Consider the following 21,855-nt stretch of genomic DNA (forward strand, 5'->3'; position numbering starts at 1 on the left):
TCCAATGTTGGATTTACACTACAATGAAATCAGTTCTCTTTATGAGTGGTGAAAGACCTGACTTCTGATGATTCTCTCCCTCACTTCAGATTTCCTATTTATTGCAGCTTTCCTACTGCTTCAGTAGATCCTCAATTCTCATACAGCTTTTTAGAGAACATGGGGAAATTATAAGTAGGAAAGTACTGTCCTTCACAAAACCAGAAATCCTTCCCTCTAATGTAAAAGCTTACAAAACTTCCACTTTTGATTATTTGAATATGTAGTGTAAACATAAGCTGCTATCCTGTTGTTCCTATCCTGAGTGCAGAGGTGATTCATTCAGCTCAGATGTCACAATGAACTGCTTTGGCCTGCCACCTCGTTTCTCCCTCAAGTTAAAATCATTTCTTGACTGCAGTTTCCCTGAAGGGTGGTTTAATGCGATGGTACTAAATTAGAAGTGGAGAGAACTGTGTCTTATCAGAGAGAGACCAACTGAAAGGGCAGCATTGCAGATTTGAACTGTGATCTCTGTTCTGCACTGTGCTGCCACACTCTTCCAGTGGTTTCCTGTACAACTGGCTCTCCATATCCATGAACTCCCCCTGTGTACAGATTCCAGAATCCAGATCTTCAAAATGCCCTGCCCCATTTCCCCCCAAAAATCGCACAGTTGGTGTCTGGGATTGAAGTACAACATCTACCAGTCACTTTTAACACATATAAAGGGCATCAGGTTGGACAGTAAATGTTTCCTTTGATATTAAGTCTAGTTGCGTCCGGCTGTTGTCCGTAGACACCTCCTAGCTAATGTGGCCAGTATGGCTGCATGGAGCGCCATTACCTTTCCACAGAAGCGGTACCTATTGATTTACTGCTAGGTTGTGGCTAACAGCAGGCGCTTACTCCACTCCCTGGATTCGAACCACTGACCTTTCTGTCAGCAAGTTCAGCAGCTCAGCAGTTTAACCTGCTATGCCACTGGGGGGGGGGATTTCTACTAAAACACGAGGGCTTAAATTGAAGTATTGCACCTAGCACAGGCATGTTTAATTCATGAGGATGTTGCAAGTCAACATTTATATTAGTTCTATGGATTCAATATATTTTCTTCATCTGTAACTAACAATATAGATTTATACATTACTCCTATGCAGCACACAGAAATTACATGACCTTCAGAGAAAGTATATTTAGCTTAGCCAAAATACAGACTACAACTGAAAATGAGTATGTCAAGGTTTTGCAAGATGTTGCCCCCCCCCCCCCCAATTGCAAATACCCAATCCATTGCACTACATTATTTCTTTTCTTGTTCTTTCATGGTGCAGCTTTTCAAAATATAATTATTCTGAATTAGGCTGCCTAAAACAGTCTTACAAAAAAAAAACCCCCAAAAAACAAAAACCCAACAGAAAACATAGGTCTGGTGAAACTTGTTTTAAATAACTCCCTCGTCACACTAGATAAAAAATCCACTTAAAATCCGGTTTCTGACTGCTGCAGAATTCTGGGGTTTGTAGTTTAGAAAGGAGACTTTAACAGCCTCAATAAACTACAAACCCCAGAAATCTGCAGGAGTCAGAAACTGGATTTTAAGTAGATTCATTCTCTAATGTGATGAAGTGGGTAGCCAGGAAGTTCATTGTTTGTTCTCCCTGCCTCCCAAATAAAAAACTGGCCTGCCTTTTCGACATGACTATAGAGTCAGGTCACAGACAAATTATCACCCAGATGTTTCTCATCATTCCAAACCATTGACCGTACTGACTACAGCTAATGGGATTTATACATTGATGGTCTCAGTTGAATAAGACTGCCATATATACATGCAAATATATTTCTATTTCTTCTGGTCTCAAAAAGCAACTTGATTTCAAGTTAAAAATTTAGAGCATTTCTGAGTCATAGAATCATAGAGTTGGAAGAGACCTGGTGGGCCATCCAGTCCAACCCCCTGCCAAGAAGCAGGAAGATAGCATTCAAAGCACCCCTGACAGATGGCCATCTAGCCTCTGCTTAAAAGCCTCCAAAGAAAGAGCTTCCACCACAGTCCAGGGCAGAGAGTTCCACTCCTGAATGGCTCTCACAGTCAGGAAGTTCTTCCTAATGTTCAGATGGGATCTCCTTTTTTGTAGTTTGAAGCCATTGTTCCGTGTCCTAGTTTCCAGGGAAGCAGAAAACAAGTTTGCTCCCTCCTCCCTATGACTTCCTCTCACATATTTATACATGGTTATCATGTCTCCTCTCTGCCTTCTTTTCTTCAGGCTAAACATGCTCAGCTCTTTAAGTCTCTCCTCATAAGGCTTGTTCACCAGAATCTTGATCATTTAAGTCACCCTCTTCTAGATACATTCCAGCTTGTCAACATCTCCCTTCAATTGTGGTGCCCAGAATTGGACACAGTATTCCAGATGTGGTCTAACATAAGCAGAATAGAGGGGTAGCATGAGTCTTCTACTACTGTTCAAGTAAAGAGTGGACTTTCAGACCTACTAGTTGTTAAACATTTTAATTATCTTTGTACAAGTATAAAAACTGGCTCCAATTATATAAAAGCAGATATAGAATGTTCAATGTATTGTCGAAGTCTTTCATGGCCGGAATCACTGGGTTGTTGCAAACCTCACAACCAATGAGGGTGCTTGTCACAGATGCAGGCGAAATGCCAGGAGAGAATTCTTCTAGAACATGGCCATACAGCCCGAAAAACCTGCAACAACCCAGATATAGAATGGTGTTGGGCTTATCAAAGAATCATATTTCCTTTGCTAAAAACTGTTGTTTAGAGCAATTACAGTTTATCATGCACCTGAGTACTGTAAAGGTTTGCAGGCTAATCTGGAAGTCTGGATAACAGAGCAAGACTAAGCAAATCCAACAAGCTTGAATTACATATGCATTCAAATGCTGAAAACACAGGCTCCTTCTACACTGCCATATAAAATCCAGATTATCTGCTTTGGACTGGATTATATGGCAGTGTAGACTCATACAATCCAGTTCAAAACAGATAATCTGGATTCTGAAACTGGATTATATGACAGGGTAGATCCAGCTTGAGACCAACTTGTTTTTCCAATATCCTGTATAGTTCTAAGAGGGCAGGTGACTTGCTCAGAGCTGTTCAGCAGTGGAATTCTCTGCCCTGGAGTGTGGTGGAGGCTCCTTCTTTTGAAGGTTTTAAACAGAGGCCAGATGGACATTTGTCGAGGGTGCTTTGAATGTGATTTTCGGGGATTGGACTGGATGGTCCACGAGGTCTCTTCCAACTCTATGATTCTATGATTCAGTGTTTCTCAAACTCTGCTCCTCCAGATGTTTTGGACTTCAGCTCCCACAATTCCTAACAGCTGGTAAACTGGCTGGGATTTCTAGGAGTTGAAGTTCAAAACACCTGGAGAAAAGTTTGAGAAACACTTATAACTGAATCCTCATATATCTGACTTGTATGTGTGTGCTCCTTCAAGTCACATTTTGACTTATAGCATACACATAAATTACACCAGATATTCTTAGGCTAGAAACACATAGGAGGTGGCTTTGCTAGTTTCTTCTCCTGAATTATAACCTACAGAATCTGGTATTTGTTGGAAATCCCCTATATATGGACTAAGCAAGGCTGATCCTGCTTATCTTCCTAGACAGGAACTGGTGCTTTTAGAATATTTAGGCCTGGGAAAATGCATTCTCTAGTGGTCTCAGCTTGAAAGATGTAGGTTTATTTCCAGACACCTAGCAGAGTGCTTCTGTGCTGTGTACTGCTGCCCATTCCAAATTACTATGATGTTTCTTTTCTCTTTTTTTAACTATTCTGATTAATGATAACAGTCTGCAACATTTACTTATTTCCATTTTAGTGAGATGATAAGCACAGAAAACATAAAAGCTGTCCTACAATTGGTTTGAGACCCTGTTTGCTCCATTCTTACTCTGATTGGTAGCAGCACTTCCAAGTTTTCCAAGCAAAATCTTCCCATCATTTTTGGCAAGCATCAGCCTTTTCAACAGGAGACACCGGGCAACTCTAATAATGTCTTCTGTCACTCAGCTGTATTTAATCCCTGTGGGAGATGAAAGGTAGAAATACAGCGCTTGCACTTTCCCCGGCACAGTTCCTAATTTGATTTGATTTTTCCTCAAAAACCCCAGTCAAAAATGAAAGCCAAGTAGAATGTGAAACAATTGCATGTTGAAATTGAGTTCTTCATTGCATGGACTACAGAGAGACCAAAAACAAAACAAAAAACAACAAAAAACCAAAAACCTAATTTAAAGCACCAGATAGTGAAAGGTAATGTAATGTACTATGTAGAAACTAGCAGTTTACTGGATCCCTCCCTCCTCTGAAATAAATTGCAATTAGGAAGAGAAAAGGTCAGTTCTTCAGTAGAGGTCATAATTACAAAACATTCTCACTGAGATGAGGAAAAACATACTGTCAATAAACAGGCAAAGCATAAGGGAAGTGAGAGATCCATTATGACTTGGGAGGTGAGGGATGGATCATGAAAATGATTTGGGAAGAAAAGATTAAATACACATACTCCTTCCTATGCAAGTAGCACATACAAATAAAATAAACTGGTATATTTCGGAATTCACCATGAGTTTTTCTTAAAACAAAAACACCAAGAAGCAAAAACTATCATCACTGTAATAATTTATTTTTATTTGCTTGGTTTTTAGACTATACACAAAGAACCTAACCAGAAAAGAAATAAGGAAAAGATATCAGCAAACGTTTCATACTAAGAAGAAAAATATGCTTTAGAAAAGTAGAGTAGAAGTATCTCCAGCACAGCTTCCACATAAAGCCCTAAAGTCGCTCCCTCTTTTGTCTTAGGGTGCATCTAAACTGCCATGACTTAACACAAGACAACATTTATTGTATCATCATGAATCTTACCAAACCACAGTTATAGGTAAAGGTAAAGGTTTTCCCCTGACATTAAGTCAAGTTGTTTCCAGCTCTGGGGGTTGGTGCTCATCTCCATTTCTAAGCCGAAGAGCTGGCATTGTCTGTAGACACCTCCAAAGTCATGTGACCAGCATGACTACATGAAGCGCTGTTACCTTCCCACCGGAGTGGTACCTATTGATCTACTCAGATTTGCATGTTTTTGAACTGCTAGGTTAGTAGAAGCTGGAGCTAACAGCTCCCCAGATTTGAACCTGTGACCTTTCGATCAGCAAGCTCAGCAGCTTAGCGATTTAACCCACTGCACCACCGGGGGCTACAACCACAGCTATACTTTTGCCCAAATTAACGTAAGTAGCTCCGGATTTGCTTCTTCTTCTTATTTATTTATTATTTACAGTATTTATATACCGCTTTTCTCACCGCTAGGGGGACTCAAAGTGGTTTACACATAGATAATGGCAAAAATTCAATGCCTTACAACTACAATAGTAAAACCACACTTTAAACATAAATCATATTAAAAAAAACAGTACATCACCAAATATCAAAAGTTATTAAAGCCTTAAAACAATCTCATCAGTCTTCTGTCCCACTCTCTCTGCCACTGCTGCTCCTGATTCCTCCTCCTTTTTTTTAATAAAACATTATTATTATAAAACATGCCCCCTTTTGAGCCTACATTTTTTAGGGGGAAAGTGTGTCCTTGGGCTCTTCAACACAGCCATAAAACAGACAATATCAAGGCAGAAAATCCCACAATATCTGCTTTGAACTGGGTTAACTGAATTCACATTGCCATATATTCCAGTTCAAAGCAGAACATGTGGGATTTTATTCAGCTCTGTGGAAGGAGCCCTAGAATCAATGAAATGTTGCATTTGCTTCCACAAAACCCCAATATAACTTTTGACTGATTAAAACCAGGACCTAACAGCACTAACTAATAAGACTAATAAGAATGTAATTTGGATTCTGTAAACTCATGTTTCACATTATGTTACTGATAAGGCAATGAGAAAAAGAAAGAAACAGAAGAACTGCATATACAGCAAACACACTTTCCTGTCTTTGATCCCCCTGGAATTTCTCCCATAACATCTGTCTCATTAACCTTTTTCATCCTCTTGTTTACCCTTTTGTCTGATTATTTATTCCCTAGCATGGCATTTCACTAACTAGAATTAGCCTGTTCAATATTCAGAGCCTTTATTAACATTTTCATTAACACTGCAAGCTTATGCAACTCAAAGGTGAGTCCCACTGTGGTCAATGGAACTTACTCCCAGGTTGTACTTATAAGCTTTCCCTTCACAGTAGCTCGCGATCTCTATTTAATGCATAAAATATACATCTTTTAAAACAGGTTTGAAATTATTTAAACAGAATTACTTAGTCATGTTTTAATAAATGCTTTAGGGTTATTTTTACTATGCAAACTTGTAATTTTAATTAAATTTTGAAGAGATTCCAGAATGCTATAAGCCTAAGGGATATATTTTACAAAAGAAATCAAAATGTGTTTTACAGGCATCCCTATATTGTAAAATAAAATCCAAAAAATATGGTCATACTTCAAAGTGGGTTAAATCATTTCTTCTTAGTCTGTTTTTATATTTACAGTTTGTTTATTGCAAAGAGAAAATAAATGTAATTCATTATTTGTAACTAATTATTTTCATCTTCTGGTAAAAAGAACTTCAACCACTGAAGCCAAAATCAAACTGTGACTAAATCAATTGATACATGCCAATCTTTTAGCAGAAATCTCAAATTTCAAAATTAGCCCCAAAAAAAGTTTTTTTATAGAAATGTTCCTCATTATGCATTGACATACGGGACTTTCCTGCTGTACTGAGAAGTGTTTAAATGGCTTTTCTTTTATTGATTCAATGACTGAAAAAATTGCAGTATAACCAACCTCATTAGAAAAAAATTGAGAGTAGCATTTCCCTTTTACAGAAGCTATTGTTCACTGTTCTTAAAGGAAAATGGCAATGACTGTTTGGTGACTGTACAAAGCTAAAAGGAAACTTAACTGCACATCCATTTTAAAATCATACATTAGGAAAACCAATCTTCTCCAGTAGTGTTCAAAATTGGAGGAAAGGAGTTTTTACAGTTGCCTAGAAACAAATATTCAGGTTATGGCACGGAGAGACAGAACATATATACAGAGATGCTGAAAGATATAGATATGCAAATTCTGGTGTATCTATATTTATTTATTCAATAATATTCTCTCTTGGGCATGGGGAAGTTGAAAGGGAACAGCAAAATTGTTTAAGTGTTTGCTTAGATGTAAGCTTCTAAGCAATTGTAGAGCAATTTTACATAAGCTTAAGAGACAGACAGAATAGTGTAGTGGTTTGAGGGGATTGACTTGTTGCTCAGTCATGGAAATGCAGTGGATGAACTCTTGGCAAGTCACATACTTTTAGCACAGAAAACCTAAGGCTAGGGTCACTTAAACATCACCATAAGTAAGAAATGATGTGAAGGCACAATAAAGCAACAAACAACAAAATCTTCACTTTGTAAAGTGAAGTCGCAGATAAAGTATGGTGAGTATTGCAGCCTAAGTTAAATCTTGGCTGGGCAATCATTTAAAAAAGCAGCAGGAAGTTCTACTTAACTTTACCAAAACAGGGCAAGCTGCTAATTAGATTATTCATTTCGATATCTCTTTAGGTTGATTCTGCTTTTCTAACACTCACTAAAGAGATCATGATTTAAAGTTGGAGAATGAGGCAGGAAAACACAGAGACCTTACAGCTTGAACAACATTACTCAAATAGGAATAAATTAAATTCCTGGTTATTATGCCTTGGCAGTGAGTCATTAATGTTACCATCATTGCCCTTTTGGGAATACTTTGTTCTTTTATAGGAAAATGTAAACAGTGATGATGTTTTGAAAGCTAGAAAGACACCCTCCACAAAAATATGCTACTGCATCCACTCACTTTCTATCCAGCTCCTCAAAAACCCAATTTGCTTTTCTTTCTCTTCCTCCCATTTTTGCTCAAAAGCTCAATACATGCATAGTGTATTCAAATGTCTATAAACATTGCAGGAATCCTCTCAGAAGTGTGACTGGTATCACCAATGAGAACGCAATGGTATATAGGGCATTCTAGCACTATAACACCATTTAACACTATTAGTAGAGCCCTAAAATACTCCTGAAGATTATAAGCCAGTGCAGGAGCTATACCTTACAGCACTTATGTTATAGCTGCTCTACAGCTATGTAATCCATAGTAGTGGCTTTGACTTTTCTGGATTTGATTCAAGTTTTTCCACCTAAGAATCTCTAGATTCTCCAATAAGATTATGTGGTCAACTTTAGATGGTCATTCACCATAAAGTCATGCTGGAGGACTTTGAGATTCCTAGGGAGATGTTCACTCTGACAAAACATATAGCATTTCCCCCACTTTTGCGGACTCATACACCCCAGTGTGAATGTGGAGGGCTGACTGTAATTCTAAGTGCTTCTGAAATGTTTTCCCAAAGCACTGTTTCCCCAAAGCACAAACACCTTCAACCTTCATGTTGTAGCATGGTCTACATTCTAAGAACCATATAAATGCCCAACACTCCCTAAATTCCTTTTAACTTAACACTGACAGCACCTTTGGATGGGGAGCATGCTATCCCCTATCTGCTGGAAAAGAACGTTCTGTTTCCTAGCAGATGAGGGGGTAACATCATGTATGTTTGGGATTTGCCAGTGTCACTTTGAATCAGGTAGAGGTGCTGCCATATGTATGCTTCGTTGAAGTTTTACCACCTGCTTTAGAGTACTCATCCCAAATGCAGCCGGGGCCAACTCAAACATGTCCAACCTATAATGCTTGACAAAGGTGGAGGGTTACTTCGAAGTAGCTGCTCTGCAGGTCTCCATCAGTAGATCAATGGCTTCAAACTACAAGAGAGGAGATTCCATCTGAACATTAGGAAGAACTTCCTGACTGTGAGAGCCGTTCAGCAGTGGAACTCTCTGCCCCGGAGTGTGGTGGAGGCTCCTTCTTTGGAAGCTTTTAAGCAGAGGCTGGATGGCCATTTGTCAGGGGTGATTTGAATGCAATATTCCTGCTTCTTGGCAGGGGGTTGGACTGGATGGCCCATGAGGTCTCTTCCAACTCTATGATTCTATGATTCTATCACTAGTGCCTAGTGCTGTCAAAGTGGATGCACTTCTGGTGGAGTGTGTCACTATGCTTTAAGGTAGTAACAAGTTCAGAGTCTAATAACAAGTTGTGATACAGTTCTTGATCCACCTGCTTACTGTAATCAATGCCTCATAGCCGTGTATGATTGTCTTCCCAGGGTAGTCTTGGTAGTAGGTCCGTAAGTACTCTAGCGGCCAGTTCTAGATCTGCATGTTCTTTTGCAATGAGGACACAGAATTCCAGAAGGAAGGCGATCGCAACAACAGTTTGCTTATACGCCTTCTCTTCGCATGTTTCTCTCTTTCACCCTCTATTCGAGCCTCTTCATAAAATGACTGGTAACAGCTGACCTTATGCTTGAGGGCCAGGGCTTCAAAGTTCTCAGGGTTTATTCCACATGTTTTAAGTTAGCTTTAAGACCATTTTAAAATCTCTTTTGCCATCCACTGAAATTCTGTTTTCTGTTCTTGGGCAAGCAGCCACCTGCTTAAAGTGGATGTTGACACTTATTTTATATTATTATTATTATTATTATTTGATTTTTATTTGATTTATTTTATTTATATGAAATTGGGACACAAAGCACAGTTCAGAACACAACTCTGCATGTGCGTGCATAAGTGCAGTTGTAATGTATCAAACATGGGATTTTCATAGGACAACATTCTCATACAGAGGTTTACATATTGATGAACTACAATTGCTTTGTGGTCTTGGGATATCAACAGAAAAAATGTATAATATCACACGGAACAACAGCATTAATATCTCAACTCCTACGTTACATTAAGTGCTACCAAACCAGCTTTTTGAAGAATGCCCACACATCATTATTTTTTATTGGGGGGGGGGGAGTTTTGAAATCAGTGAATTTGGGCTTAATGGGAATATGAAAAAGAAATACAAAGACATAATAAAGACAATATAGAAAAGAGCAGGAATGAATGAAATAAAGGACTAGTAGTATGCCTTTATTCAGTCTCTGACAGCTTGCACATCCTTGTTATTTCTAGGTAAGCTTTTCATTTTCCATATTACAGTCAGCAGCTTTATAGCAGTTGTTGAAAACACTGGTGTAATCAAGACAAAGACACATTGCAGAGATTGAGCAAGGATTTTATCAAGATAGAATCTTGACTGAAAGATACAAAAAGGACAAAAAAAAAGCCACTGAGGTGGCTTATTAGGAAAGTGGAACACACGAGAAAATGAATTTGGTTTGAGCATTGCTCCACTTCCTATAAGCTATACAATGTCTGAAAAAAATAATTTTTATGGATTAAACCAATTTATTATTGATTATGTTCATGTTTCCCTTTTCACTGGGGAAAATAGAGATTAACTGCATTCCGTGTCATACTTCAAATGTTTTTTTTACAAAGAGTTATTGTTTTTGCTGTAAAGTGAAAGAAAACAATGCTATAGTGTCTTTTCTAACAGTCTTGAAATTGTAGAGCAGTGTTTCTCAACCTGGGGGTCGCAACGAGGTGTCAGAGGGGTCGCAAACACCATCAAACAACACAGTATTTTCTGTTGGTGATGGGGGTTCTGTGTGGAAAGTCTGGCCCATTTCTATCATTGGTGGGGTTCAGAATGCTCTTTGATTGTAGGTGAACTTTAAATCCTAGTAACTACAATGCTATTTTCCCCAAAGTCCACCAGTATTTATATTTGGGGATTTTGAGTATTCATGACAAGGTTGGTCCAAATCCATCATTGCTTGAGTCCAGAGTACTCTCAGGGTGTAGGTGAACTACAACTCCAAAACTCAAGGTCAATGCCCACCAAATTTTTCCCGTGTTTTCTGTTGGTCCTTGGAGTTCTGTGTGCCAAGTTTGAGTCAATTCCATCGTTGGTGGAGTTCAGAATGCTCTTTCATTTTAGATTAACTATAAATCCCTGCAACTACAATTCCCAAATGACAAAATCAATGCTCCCCCAACCCCACCAGTATTCAAATTTGGGAGTATTAGGTATTTGTACCAAATTTGGTCCAGTGAATGAAAATACATTCTACATATCAGATATTTACATTATGATTCATAACAGTAGCAAAATTACAGTAATGAAGTAGAAACAAAAATAATTTTATGGTTGGGGGTCACCACAACAGGAGGAACTGTACTAAGGGGTCACAACATTAGAAAGGTTGAGAAACACTGTTCTAGAGTATCTAAGGCCAACATACAATACAAAATACAATAGAGCAATAACTCACTGAACCGTGTACTGCAAATGGTAGCAGGTCAGAATACCACAGAATTTAATTTCATTAATCCAACAAATCACAATCTTTACTTTGCTGAACCTAGATAGCCATCTCATTCACAAAATATTCACAAAATAATTCTTAGCCACCCTTTCTGAAGACCAAGACCCAGGGAAGTAAAACAAGCAAACACAGCATCTTCTCTGAACTGCAAGGTTCAATGGGAAAGAGGAACAAGCACCAAGTAAACAAACTAGCAAACGCCAAGAGAATCTTTGTGTCAATCATTTGGGTGATACACGAAGATTCTCTTGGTGTTTGCTAGTTCTACACTAACAAGTGCAACATTGTACCTGAAAGAGGCTGTTTAACAACAAACCTTTAGGATTATGCTGAAGTAATCTCATGACGCATCATTTTACATTATAAAATTAAGGGAGTCTAACACCACGTTAACTTCCATGACCCAGTACTGTGGAATCCTAGAAGTTCTAGTGTGGCAAGGCACAGAAGGCTAAGGACATTGTAAAAGTATATTGTCACAGAAAGCTAAGGACGTTGTAAAAGTACAATTCCATTTCACTGAACCATGGCAATGAAAGTGGTAAATTGCATGAATTATACAGCGTAGATACACTCTTAAAATGCAATACATACCAATTCTTTCAAGTAATTTTCTGTGGATGAGAACAGAATATGACTACAAAGATTGCTGCATTTTTCTTAACAGACATGTAAAAACACATACACACAAATAGCTTCAGTTTTTCGGCACAGTCTTCAACTATCATATTCATAGACAGATCAGCAGCTGGTTTACAAGCTACTTCCCAAAAGGTGGCAGATGTTTCATTCATAAACACAGGTGCTGACTGCTTATTTCTCTTATATGCACAACTCAACATTAGTTTTAGGCAGCATAAGAAGAGATTACTGGTCCAAAATAACTATTTACTACAGATAAGGTGAATATTTTTTATAAGAAAATCTCAAATTTCTGGTAAATGGACCACAGAAAGATTCATTGCCCTGCCTTCACCTCACTTTATTTGTTAGACAAACTAACAAATTAATGTCTTGTTGAAGGCTTTCATGGCTAGAATCACTAGGTTGTTGTGAGTTTTTTTAGGCTGTATGGCCATGTTCCAGAAGCATTCTCTCTAGAGGTTTTACCCACATCTATGGCAGGCATCCTCAGAGGTTGTGGGGTCACAATCTTTGAGGATGCCTACCATAGATTTGGGCAAAACATCAGGAGAGAATGCTTCTGGAACATGGCCATACAGCCTAAAAAAACTCACAGCAACCTAACAAATTAATGCTATGCTGTGTGCAAAACAGTTGAAATAGTGCATAGCAGAAAACTGATAGAAAATACACATATAATACCTTAAATCCTGACTCCAAAACCCAGGGTTAGGTAATGACACTCTTAAGATCAACCTAATATCCACAAAATTATGGAAAAATGGATTGTAATTATTTTAACATTTGATATTTTCAGTTTAAAGTCCCTGTTTTGAACTTCTAAAATTGGAAATCTAATTGGTTTTGACAACTCTTACTTAACTGTAGGTGTGTAAGGACACACTAGGCCTTTTATAAGACTTACTCAAAAAAATTCAATTAAACACACACACACACACACACACACACAAACTTGCTTTTGTTCATCCTGAAGGGATATTTTTGCTCTTTGACCTGTAGTCTGTCTACTAGAATAATGCTTTTTTTAACTGCAGGAAGCCTGACCAGTGTTGGAAGCAGATGGCTTTAGACTGTTGTTAATAAGTCACATATGTTGCCATTTACAGTATATAGGACAAACTCACAAACTAAATTCATTAGCACTCATCAAGCCAATCTCAAAGAAAACTGGCAATGGGTATGCTACTTCTATATCTTTTTGATCATTTCAACAGACTTAGACCAGTTAATGGAAATTTGCATAAGCATAATACTAACACCTCTCGGCTGTTTTCCCTTTGTCTATGTTTCCTTTTTCAGACTTCGCTATAAGTTCCTCTGAACCAGTAGTTCCCAACCTATTTTTTGACCAGGGACTACTTGACCAAGGACCACTTTGACAAAGGATCACTTAACCACGGACCACTTTGACCAAGGACCCCTCTCCAACATTAGTATGGAGGGTTATGAATCAGTTTTTGGTCAAATTTAGATATGGTTTGGTTATTTGGGGTGCTGGTTCAGAAAATTGCATTGGACAGACCACATCTGCTCTAGTTTCTGAGACAGAACATATGCCATCCAGTAGTCACCAACTGCTCGCCCAGAGAAAATCATATTTAATAATCTAGTGCTGATGAGGTTATAGTAATCTCTTGTGGGTAGTCAACCTCTCCCCTCCCAACATCCCTGTTGCCTTGGCACTATAAGAGGATTTCGTGAGACCATTCACTCTCATTGCTGTGAGGTTTTGAGGCAACAATGTAGTAATGGTAAGGCTGCGAACCCCTGCAGACCAGTGGTTCTTGCGGACCACTAGCGGTCCATGGACCATAGGTTGGGAACCACTACTCTAAACAGAATAGTGTTAGAGTCACAATATAGTCAGCAATGTTGCTTCTTTAAATGCAATCACGGTAGATGTAAATAAATGGAGGTCAGCTTACCCTCTCCTCCTAAAAAGGTCAAGGCATGGTTATCTGAAATTTCTATAACCAGCTGTCCAACTTCTACTGAAATCTGAATTGTCTTTTTCTGAAATGTTTCAAACAGCCTCAGTGTAAGTCTCAAAACATTATTGCTCTAAAGATAAATGGACTAAATGAAGCATGGCACAGGAAGTCTAGATTATCAATAAAAAATTTCCCAAAATTTACTTTCCAGTAGCAACATACCCATGACTGACAAAATCTGTCTCGACAATATAATAAATTATTTATGAAATGCATCTTTCCAAAATATAATTATATCTGGTAATTAATCCAAAAAAAACTGCAAGCTCCTCCTTGAAAGAAATTTCCAAAATCATATATCGTTGAAGTATTGGTGCAGAGTTCACACCGCAATTAAGTTTGGCTGCCATTAATTTCCAAAGAAAAACCTGAAATCCCAGCAGACACATTTTAATTGAAACGCCGACATGACCTTTCTCATTTCAGCAAGATGAGCCACAATGGCTCAACATGAAGTCAATTGGACTATTAGTCATCATGTCAAAAAGGAGCATTAACATCTATCCCAGAACCTGGCCCTCCCATTAGGGCCAATCTGGCAGAAACGCCAATAAAGAGATTTCTCTTAATGGGAAATAGGGCTATTCATAACACAAGGTGCTGCTCATTTTAAGGCTGAATGAACAAACCCTCCAAGGCAGTAATTACTACCGATGTACATAGGAAGGCATTTTCAGGAAAACTACTCACACTTACCTAAAAGTGTATTCTCTCAGGTGTCTTTCAGCATCATTTTTAATAAAATGTCAGTTTAATAACTCTACACACAATTCAGCATCCTTCCTTTGTATTACTATAGAATACATCTCCGATAGAAAACAAAGGGACTGGCATATCAGTAATTTATTAATTAACACACTGTATCATGAAAGCTACATCTTTACCTCAAGGCAGATTGGCATCACACAGAGACACTGGTATCTCTGAGATCAGTTAGAATTAATGCAGCTTGCACCATATGGACAGAAATTAAATATCAGCACATAGGGAATTCTCTTTTTTGATGTCAAGTTCAAGTCTATTTCAAACAGAAAATCCAGGAATGCATAAATGATAATAAAAATATATAAAACATCTACTCTTGAAAGAATGGTTATTGGTGACTATATTAAAATAAGGATATATATCAACCATGGGCCATGTAATAACCACACAAGTCATTTTTGAAATCCCCACAAAGGAAGTCATCATTTCCCATTTCATTTGGAGAAGTGGTTCTCAACCTTTTTTTGACCAGGGACCACTTGACCAGGGACTACTCTCCAACATTAGTACCAAAAGGGCTACGAATCAGTTTTTGGTCAACTTCAGATTTGGTTTGGTTATTTGGGGGTTGATTGAGAAAATTGCACTGGATAGATCACATCAGCTCTAGTTTCTGATACAGAACATATGTCATCTAATAGCTGCCATCTGCTCGCCCAAAAAAATCCCATATTTAATAATCTAGAGATTATGTGGTAGTAGTAATATTTCGTGGGCAGTCAGCCTCTCCCTTCCCAACATCTCCAATGCCTCAGTTCTATAAGAGAGTTTTATGAGACCAGTCGCTCTTGTTGCCACATGGTTTTGTGGCAATGGTGTCATAATGGTGAGGCAGCGGACCATTTTTTTTGCTCTTGTGGACCACTGGTGGTCCACAGACCACAGGTTGGGAATCACTGATTTGAGGGAATTGTTTTACTAATAGAGTGGGGGCACATACTTTTCCAGATGTTTTACATCCAGGAGAGACCATTTTCCAAACCAGGAACTGTGTTATTGTGATAGTGTATCTTGAACATATGGATAAGTCAAGTTATTCTTATGTCTACAACAGAAAACAGACCTTTACAACAATAACAACAACAACAACAACAAAACACATTTTAAAATGTACTGAAAAGGCTAAGCCTCTTTCTCTCAAAAGATAACTAAGGAAAATGCAATTCGCATATCTAAAAATAGCGTACAGGAGGAAGCTAACAGGCAAGGCCAAAAGGGGTTTTTGTGGGGGTGTGTGGTGAAAGAGATTGCATAAGGTGAGCTTGTCTCCACTGGGTTAAACCTTCCCGCCTCCAGATAGTCTTCTGAGAGAGTATGTTAGGTTAAGCTGTTGGGTCTAAAAATAAAGAATAGAACATTTTAAAAACTCCTGAATACTTGTGTAAATAATTTAAGATTATGAAAAAAAGCTGTTTTTCTTAATCCATAAAGAGCCAGCCACAGATGCAGGTGAAACATCAGGAGAAAATTCTGAACATGGCCATACAGCCCAGAAATCACACAACGCTCTAGTGATTCTGGCCGTGAAAGACTTTGCCAATACAAAGAACAAATGCCTTAGAAATGCCTCTTTTAAGAAAGAGTTCTGTAGTACAAGTCTACTTATTTGCAATCAGGGCTGTAAATTGCACCAGATAGAAAAGCAGCCATAGGTAGCATGCCTGACCCAAACCACAGGAGAGACAAAGAGGTATCAAAACCCACCAATCCCTTTAAGGAACTCCCAATCTTTAGTAAATGGATGGAGCAGTCTGCTGAAAGACTACATGAAGCAAGGATGTGCAATTTCAGTGAATCCGTAAGGCAATTCCTACTCCAAGACCTACCATGAGCCACATGAACACTGATCCGCAAAAAGCAAGTATAACATAATTAGAAAGACATTTCCGGTTTCAACCATCTCGCCACATTTTAAGAGCTTTTTCTTTTTACTAAACAAGGCACAGGCTGTGTGTCATTTCAAAGAAGTATTCATTTAGTATTATTCTGGGAGATGAAGAGGTTTTTGCGATATCAGGGCTGCAGAAAATACACACACATTGCATTCAAGAGGTCAATCAGTAACTATTTTTTCTAGTAGCCTTCTACTACTACTTTTACCTTCTGATCTGTGATGTTCAAAATTCATACAGACTCTTTCTCATCAGTCTCCTTTTTCAACTGTCTACTCCAACCTCTGCCTATTTATTTATTTGCCATATTTATATCTCACCCTTCTCACCCCGAAGGGGATGCACAGCAGCATACATAAAGGCACAATTAGATGTCATAGAATACATACAATACAGATCCTATGTGCCTATGTGTTTCTTTCAGACAAAACTCAGCTCTGTCACAATTAGATGCTAACTCCAGACTGGTTTCTTCTACACCAGCATGGAGTTATCTTCATCAGGACTGGATGCAAATTACATCATCATTTCCACTGCCCCAGTCTAGAAAACAGATGAGCAGTTACACGACTCAACTGACAAGATACATATCCACACAAAACATGTCTCAAAAGCATAGCTCATAATCACCATGTTTCCGTGCTTCAGAAAATGGTACCGCACATTTCTTTCCAGTGACTATAATAGGTGGAAGCACTAACCAAGAATTAATTCTTATACTCACAAGTAAACCAAGTTTGGAAAGAATCAATAGAATACATATTTTTGCTCAATTAAAGGGAGCCAAATCCCAGCAACAATGAGTTTCTCTAAGGACCCCATCAACCATCATTTATGATTTGCCTGCATTCAGATATAATCTATCATTTCTCTTCCAGCCCATTACTGCTGCCTGACATTGCTCAGGAGAGAACCTATGCTCCTAGATCATGACAGAGAAACAGAAGTAGGTGTCATCAGCATATTAATGACACTTCACTCCAAAGACTTGTACAATCTCAACTGGTGACTTCATGTAAATATTAAACACTGATGTGTATCATTCTCTAGGTCATTTTACGTGGAGCCAAATAAATACCTACTCAGGTATTTAATCTGAATGAAGCTCCAGAGAAATATTCATAATACAAGGTACTGCTCAAGCAAGCTGCACCATTACTGAATGTACAGCCTACAGGTTCATCCCCTTGGGACTTGGCATTTCCTGAACCAATATGTAGGAAGAAAGGAAAACAGATGCTCACAAAAGAGTTCAGAAATTGAAAATGAATACTTCAGATTCTTTTGAAAACAATTCCATACTTTCTGCAACCATCAGCCTTCAATATAGGTTTTTGTCAAACTTTGGGACCATGAAAACATGAACCATGAACAGTGTAGTGAGGTGAACCGTAATATATGTATATTTAAGATGCCAGTTGTTGTCAAGCAGCTGAGGGGGGAGGGGGGGGAGAAAGGGCCTGAGGCTGTTAGGAATGGTGGGAGTTGGAAGTCCAAAACACCTGAAGGGATGAACTTTGCCCAGGCCTATGCGAAAGCCATTTAGAAGATGACACAAATGTGTTACATTATACAACTGCGATACATTTGCCTGAATTATAACCAAAGATATATTTTTTGCTTGGAAAGGAAAACTTCCGTTGCCATTATTGTAATTACATATCCTCCCCCCCCCCAAACTTTTTTTAAAGGAAGGCTTTCTGTCAGAGTACAGTAACCCCCTTTTCTAGGCAGTGAGAAAGTTCCGCTGCTCACATCTTATATAAATGGGGATATAGCTCCCCCACATTGTCACAATGTTTTGAAACACCAGCCACACCAGCGCAGAAAGAGAGCAAACCCATCCACCTTCAGCTTCCCACCCACAACCTAAGATCTTTCCATCATCCTGGAACAGGATGATCAGCAGGGCTTTCATCAGGTGGAGAGGAAGAAAGAGAATTGAGGGAAAGGAGTGGAAGCAAATGGCTGATGGGCAAGGGTGGTTTCTGATCTGTTTTGATAACGCAAGGCACGAGATTCCATTTCCATGATCTGACACCTAAGACAGGACTGTCAGGGTTAATTCCAGAGTACAACTGTTCTCTTCTCCAGAGAACTTGAAAAGAGAATGTTTCCTTTACTGACAGATAGTTAATATGTGAGAAAGAGGATGATTATAGAGCAGGCATGGGCAAACTTTGGCCCTCCAGGTGTTTTGGACGTCAATTCCCACATAGATTAAGCAGCTAAGGGGGGAAAGGAAAGGGCCTGTGGCTGTTGGGAATTGTGGGAGTTGAAGTCCAAAATACCCTGAGAGAGGACCGAAGTTTGCCCATGTCTGTATAAAGAGAAAAGTGGGAGAGGAGAGGAAGGCAGAAAAGCAGAGCCTTACTTTTGTAGCTGGCCGCCCAGGGCTGGTAGCCATAATAGCCCGTGATGCGCAGGATCCTTTCCTCGATGGACGTGAGCCCCACTGAAGCGAGGTCCTCCACTGAACGGGACCATTTCAAATCCTCTTTGATGGCTTCATCCACCACCAGATACTTGAGCTGCCGGAGCTGAGGGCTGATGTCTGACAGCCGCCGAGGGCTGACATCGGGAGATCTCCTCATGCCACTAGGAAGCCAGGAGAGAGAGAAGGAGCAGAGGGGAAAGGCAAACGGGGTTATCATCAATGCCAGGAAGGAAGGAAGGAAGGGAGTCACAAGGTAGGAGCAGCAATGCAAGGAAAGGGCACGCTTTTCAGGCTCAACACACTCACACTGACAGGAGGGGATGGCAGAGCAGAGCAGAGCACAGCAGGGGGGAAACTGAGTGGGTGCATGACATAAAAGGGATGGGATTCCCTCCTCAGTGGTCCTAATATGCTCACCAGAGGAAAGAGGTCCCTCCCCAGAAGTCTTAATATACCAAGAAGGGTAAAGGTAAAGGTTTTCCCTGACATTAAGACTAGTCGTGCCTGTCTCTGGGGGGTGGTGCTCATCTCCATTCTAAGCCAAAGAGCTAGCATTGTCTGTAGACACCTCCTAGGTCAAGTGGCCAGCATGACTGCATGGATTGCTGTTACCTTCCTGCAGAAGCAGTACCTATTGATCTATTCACATTTGCATGTTTTCGAACTGCTAGGTTGGCAGAAGCTGGGGCTAACAACGGGAGCTCAGCCCGTCCCACGGATTAGAACCAACGACCTTCCGGTCAACAAGTTCAGCAGCTCAGCGGTTTAACCCGGGCTTAATGCACCTATGAAGGGAAAGAGGTCCCTCCTGAAAGGTTTTCATATTCCAAGAAGGGGGTCAGAAGTCCCTCAGAAGTCTTCATATGCCTGCAAAGGGAAAGAGGTCCCTCCTTACAACACTTAACATCCCCTAGAACAGGAGAGAAGGGAAAAGAAGTTCCTCCTCAGAGGTCTTAATATACCAAGAAGGAGTAAGAAGGTTTTAATACACCTACAAAGGGAAAAAGGTCCCTGCTGGGGGGTTTTCATATTCCAAGAAGGGGTCTTAATGTGTCTGCAAAGGGAAAGAGGTTGCTCTTCAGGTGCCTTAAGATACCAAAGAAGGGCAAGAGGTCCCCCCCCCCCTTACTTAACCTGCCCAGAGACGGGGAAAGAAGTTCCTCTTCCATGGTCTTAATATACCAAGTAGGAGTAAGGTGTCTCTCCTTAGAGGTCTTAATGGACTCGTTGTAGGAAAGAGGGGAAAGATGCCCTGCACAACGGTCTTAAAATACCAAAAAGGGACAAGAGGTTCCTCCTTACACTACTTGACATACTCAGAGAGGAGAGAAGGGGAAAGAAGTTCCTCCTCCGAGGTCTTAATATACCAAGTAGGGTGAGGAGTCTCTCCTCAGAGGTCTTAATGTGACCACAATAGGAAAGAGGGGAAAGAAGCCCTGCTCAAAGGTCTTAATATACCAAAAAGGGGCAGGAGGTCCCTCCTCGGAGGTCTTAACAGACTCCCCCAAACCCACCAACCGCCTCGCAAAAGCCTGCCTGGAGGGAGCTCCTAAAGACCATCCCAAGAGGGACGAGACAGAAAATGAGCCCCCAAACAACGGAATCCAGGAAGCGGGGAAGAGAAGAAGCCTTGGAGGGAGAAAAAAACTTTGGGGCAGAAGCCACGACGGAGGGGTCCTGCCGTTGCCCTCCCCTCCCTTCGGAGCGTCTCCACCCCGGACACAGAGACCTAGGGTTCCCTCCTGCCCCCCCCCCCCCCAACGCCCGCCCATTCTGCAAGGCATGGCAGGGCACTCACATGGCGATGGTCTTGCCCCTGGCCGTGCCGTTGGGGAACTCCCGGACCCCCATCGGGAAGAGCGGCGGCGGCGGCGGCGGGAGGGCTCCCAGGCTTCAAGGAAGGGGCAGGCGAGGGGCCGCCCCGCCGGTGGAGGGAGGGGACGGAGGGAGGGGAGGGCAAGGAGTTGCGGACGAACGGGCGGCGAGGGAGAGCCGCTGCCTGCATGCGAGCCCCGCGTCCTCCACCGCGAAGGCCAGGCGACGGGCTCCCCGTTGGAAAACCTGCCGCCGGTGCTGTCCTTGCCTTTGCGGCGGGTGAAGCGGCACAGAAGAGCCAACGCCGTCCCTGGCCCCGCTCTCCCGCTCTCTCTCTCGCTCGCTCTGGCTCCCTCTCACACACCGGCGCTCCCCTGTTCGAAAGCGCCGGCGCGTCCTTCCGTTCTCGGCCTGCAGGGGGAGCCCGCTCTCCTCTTCCACTGTGGTATCCGCCTGCTATGCGCAGAGGGGACCGGCAGGGGGCGCGCGGGAGCTCTTCGCCCACAAGCCAGGCATTCATAGGCTACAACTAAGGCTGGCTGCCAGTCACCCGGAGAATGAGGAGGCAGGAGGTTCCAGCCAGGTGAAGGGGCTGACAGGGCTTGGAGTTTACAACCCTTCTGGTTCTGTGCTTATATTTGTTCTTACATACAGGCTTATCATCTATCTATCTATCTATCTATCTATCTATCTTTGTGTTTTGTCTGCTTGTCTGTTTTGTTAAAAATGTAATACAAATGTCTGGTTGCTCCTGACACAATAAAATCTATCATCTATCTATCTATCTATCTATCTATCTATCTATCTATCTATCTATCTATCTATAAGGAGCCTTCTAACCAAGGTGAAAGAAGAAAGTGCAAAAGCTGGGTTGCAGTTAAACATAAAAAAAACCCAAGATTCTGCCAACCAGACTGATTGATAACTGGCAAATAGAGGGAGAAAACGTGGAGGCCAT

At 40.7% G+C, this 21,855-nt stretch overlaps 1 protein-coding gene across 3 annotated transcripts in view; it reads right to left on the reverse strand.

Moving 5' to 3' along the window:
• SLC35F3 (solute carrier family 35 member F3) overlaps nucleotides 1–21,276 on the reverse strand; it is a 138,944-nt gene extending 117,668 nt beyond the window's left edge. Inside the window, exons 1-2 of one of the 3 annotated variants that reach the window (XM_060753838.2) lie at nucleotides 20,881–21,276; nucleotides 19,020–19,243 (exon numbers count right to left, since the gene is read on the reverse strand). In XM_060753838.2, coding sequence (XP_060609821.1) covers nucleotides 19,020–19,243; nucleotides 20,881–20,933 — 277 coding nt within the window. In that variant the 5' untranslated portion in view covers nucleotides 20,934–21,276. Of the gene's footprint in view, nucleotides 1–19,019; nucleotides 19,496–19,729; nucleotides 19,994–20,880 lie in introns of those variants that run through there. The other 2 variants (XM_067465169.1, XM_060753837.2) reach the window with 2 other exon arrangements.
• Between the last annotated feature and the right edge of the window lie 579 nt (nucleotides 21,277–21,855).

The sequence above is a fragment of the Anolis sagrei genome, chromosome 1, assembly GCF_037176765.1.
Source record: "Anolis sagrei isolate rAnoSag1 chromosome 1, rAnoSag1.mat, whole genome shotgun sequence".
Lineage (NCBI taxonomy): Eukaryota > Metazoa > Chordata > Lepidosauria > Squamata > Dactyloidae > Anolis > Anolis sagrei.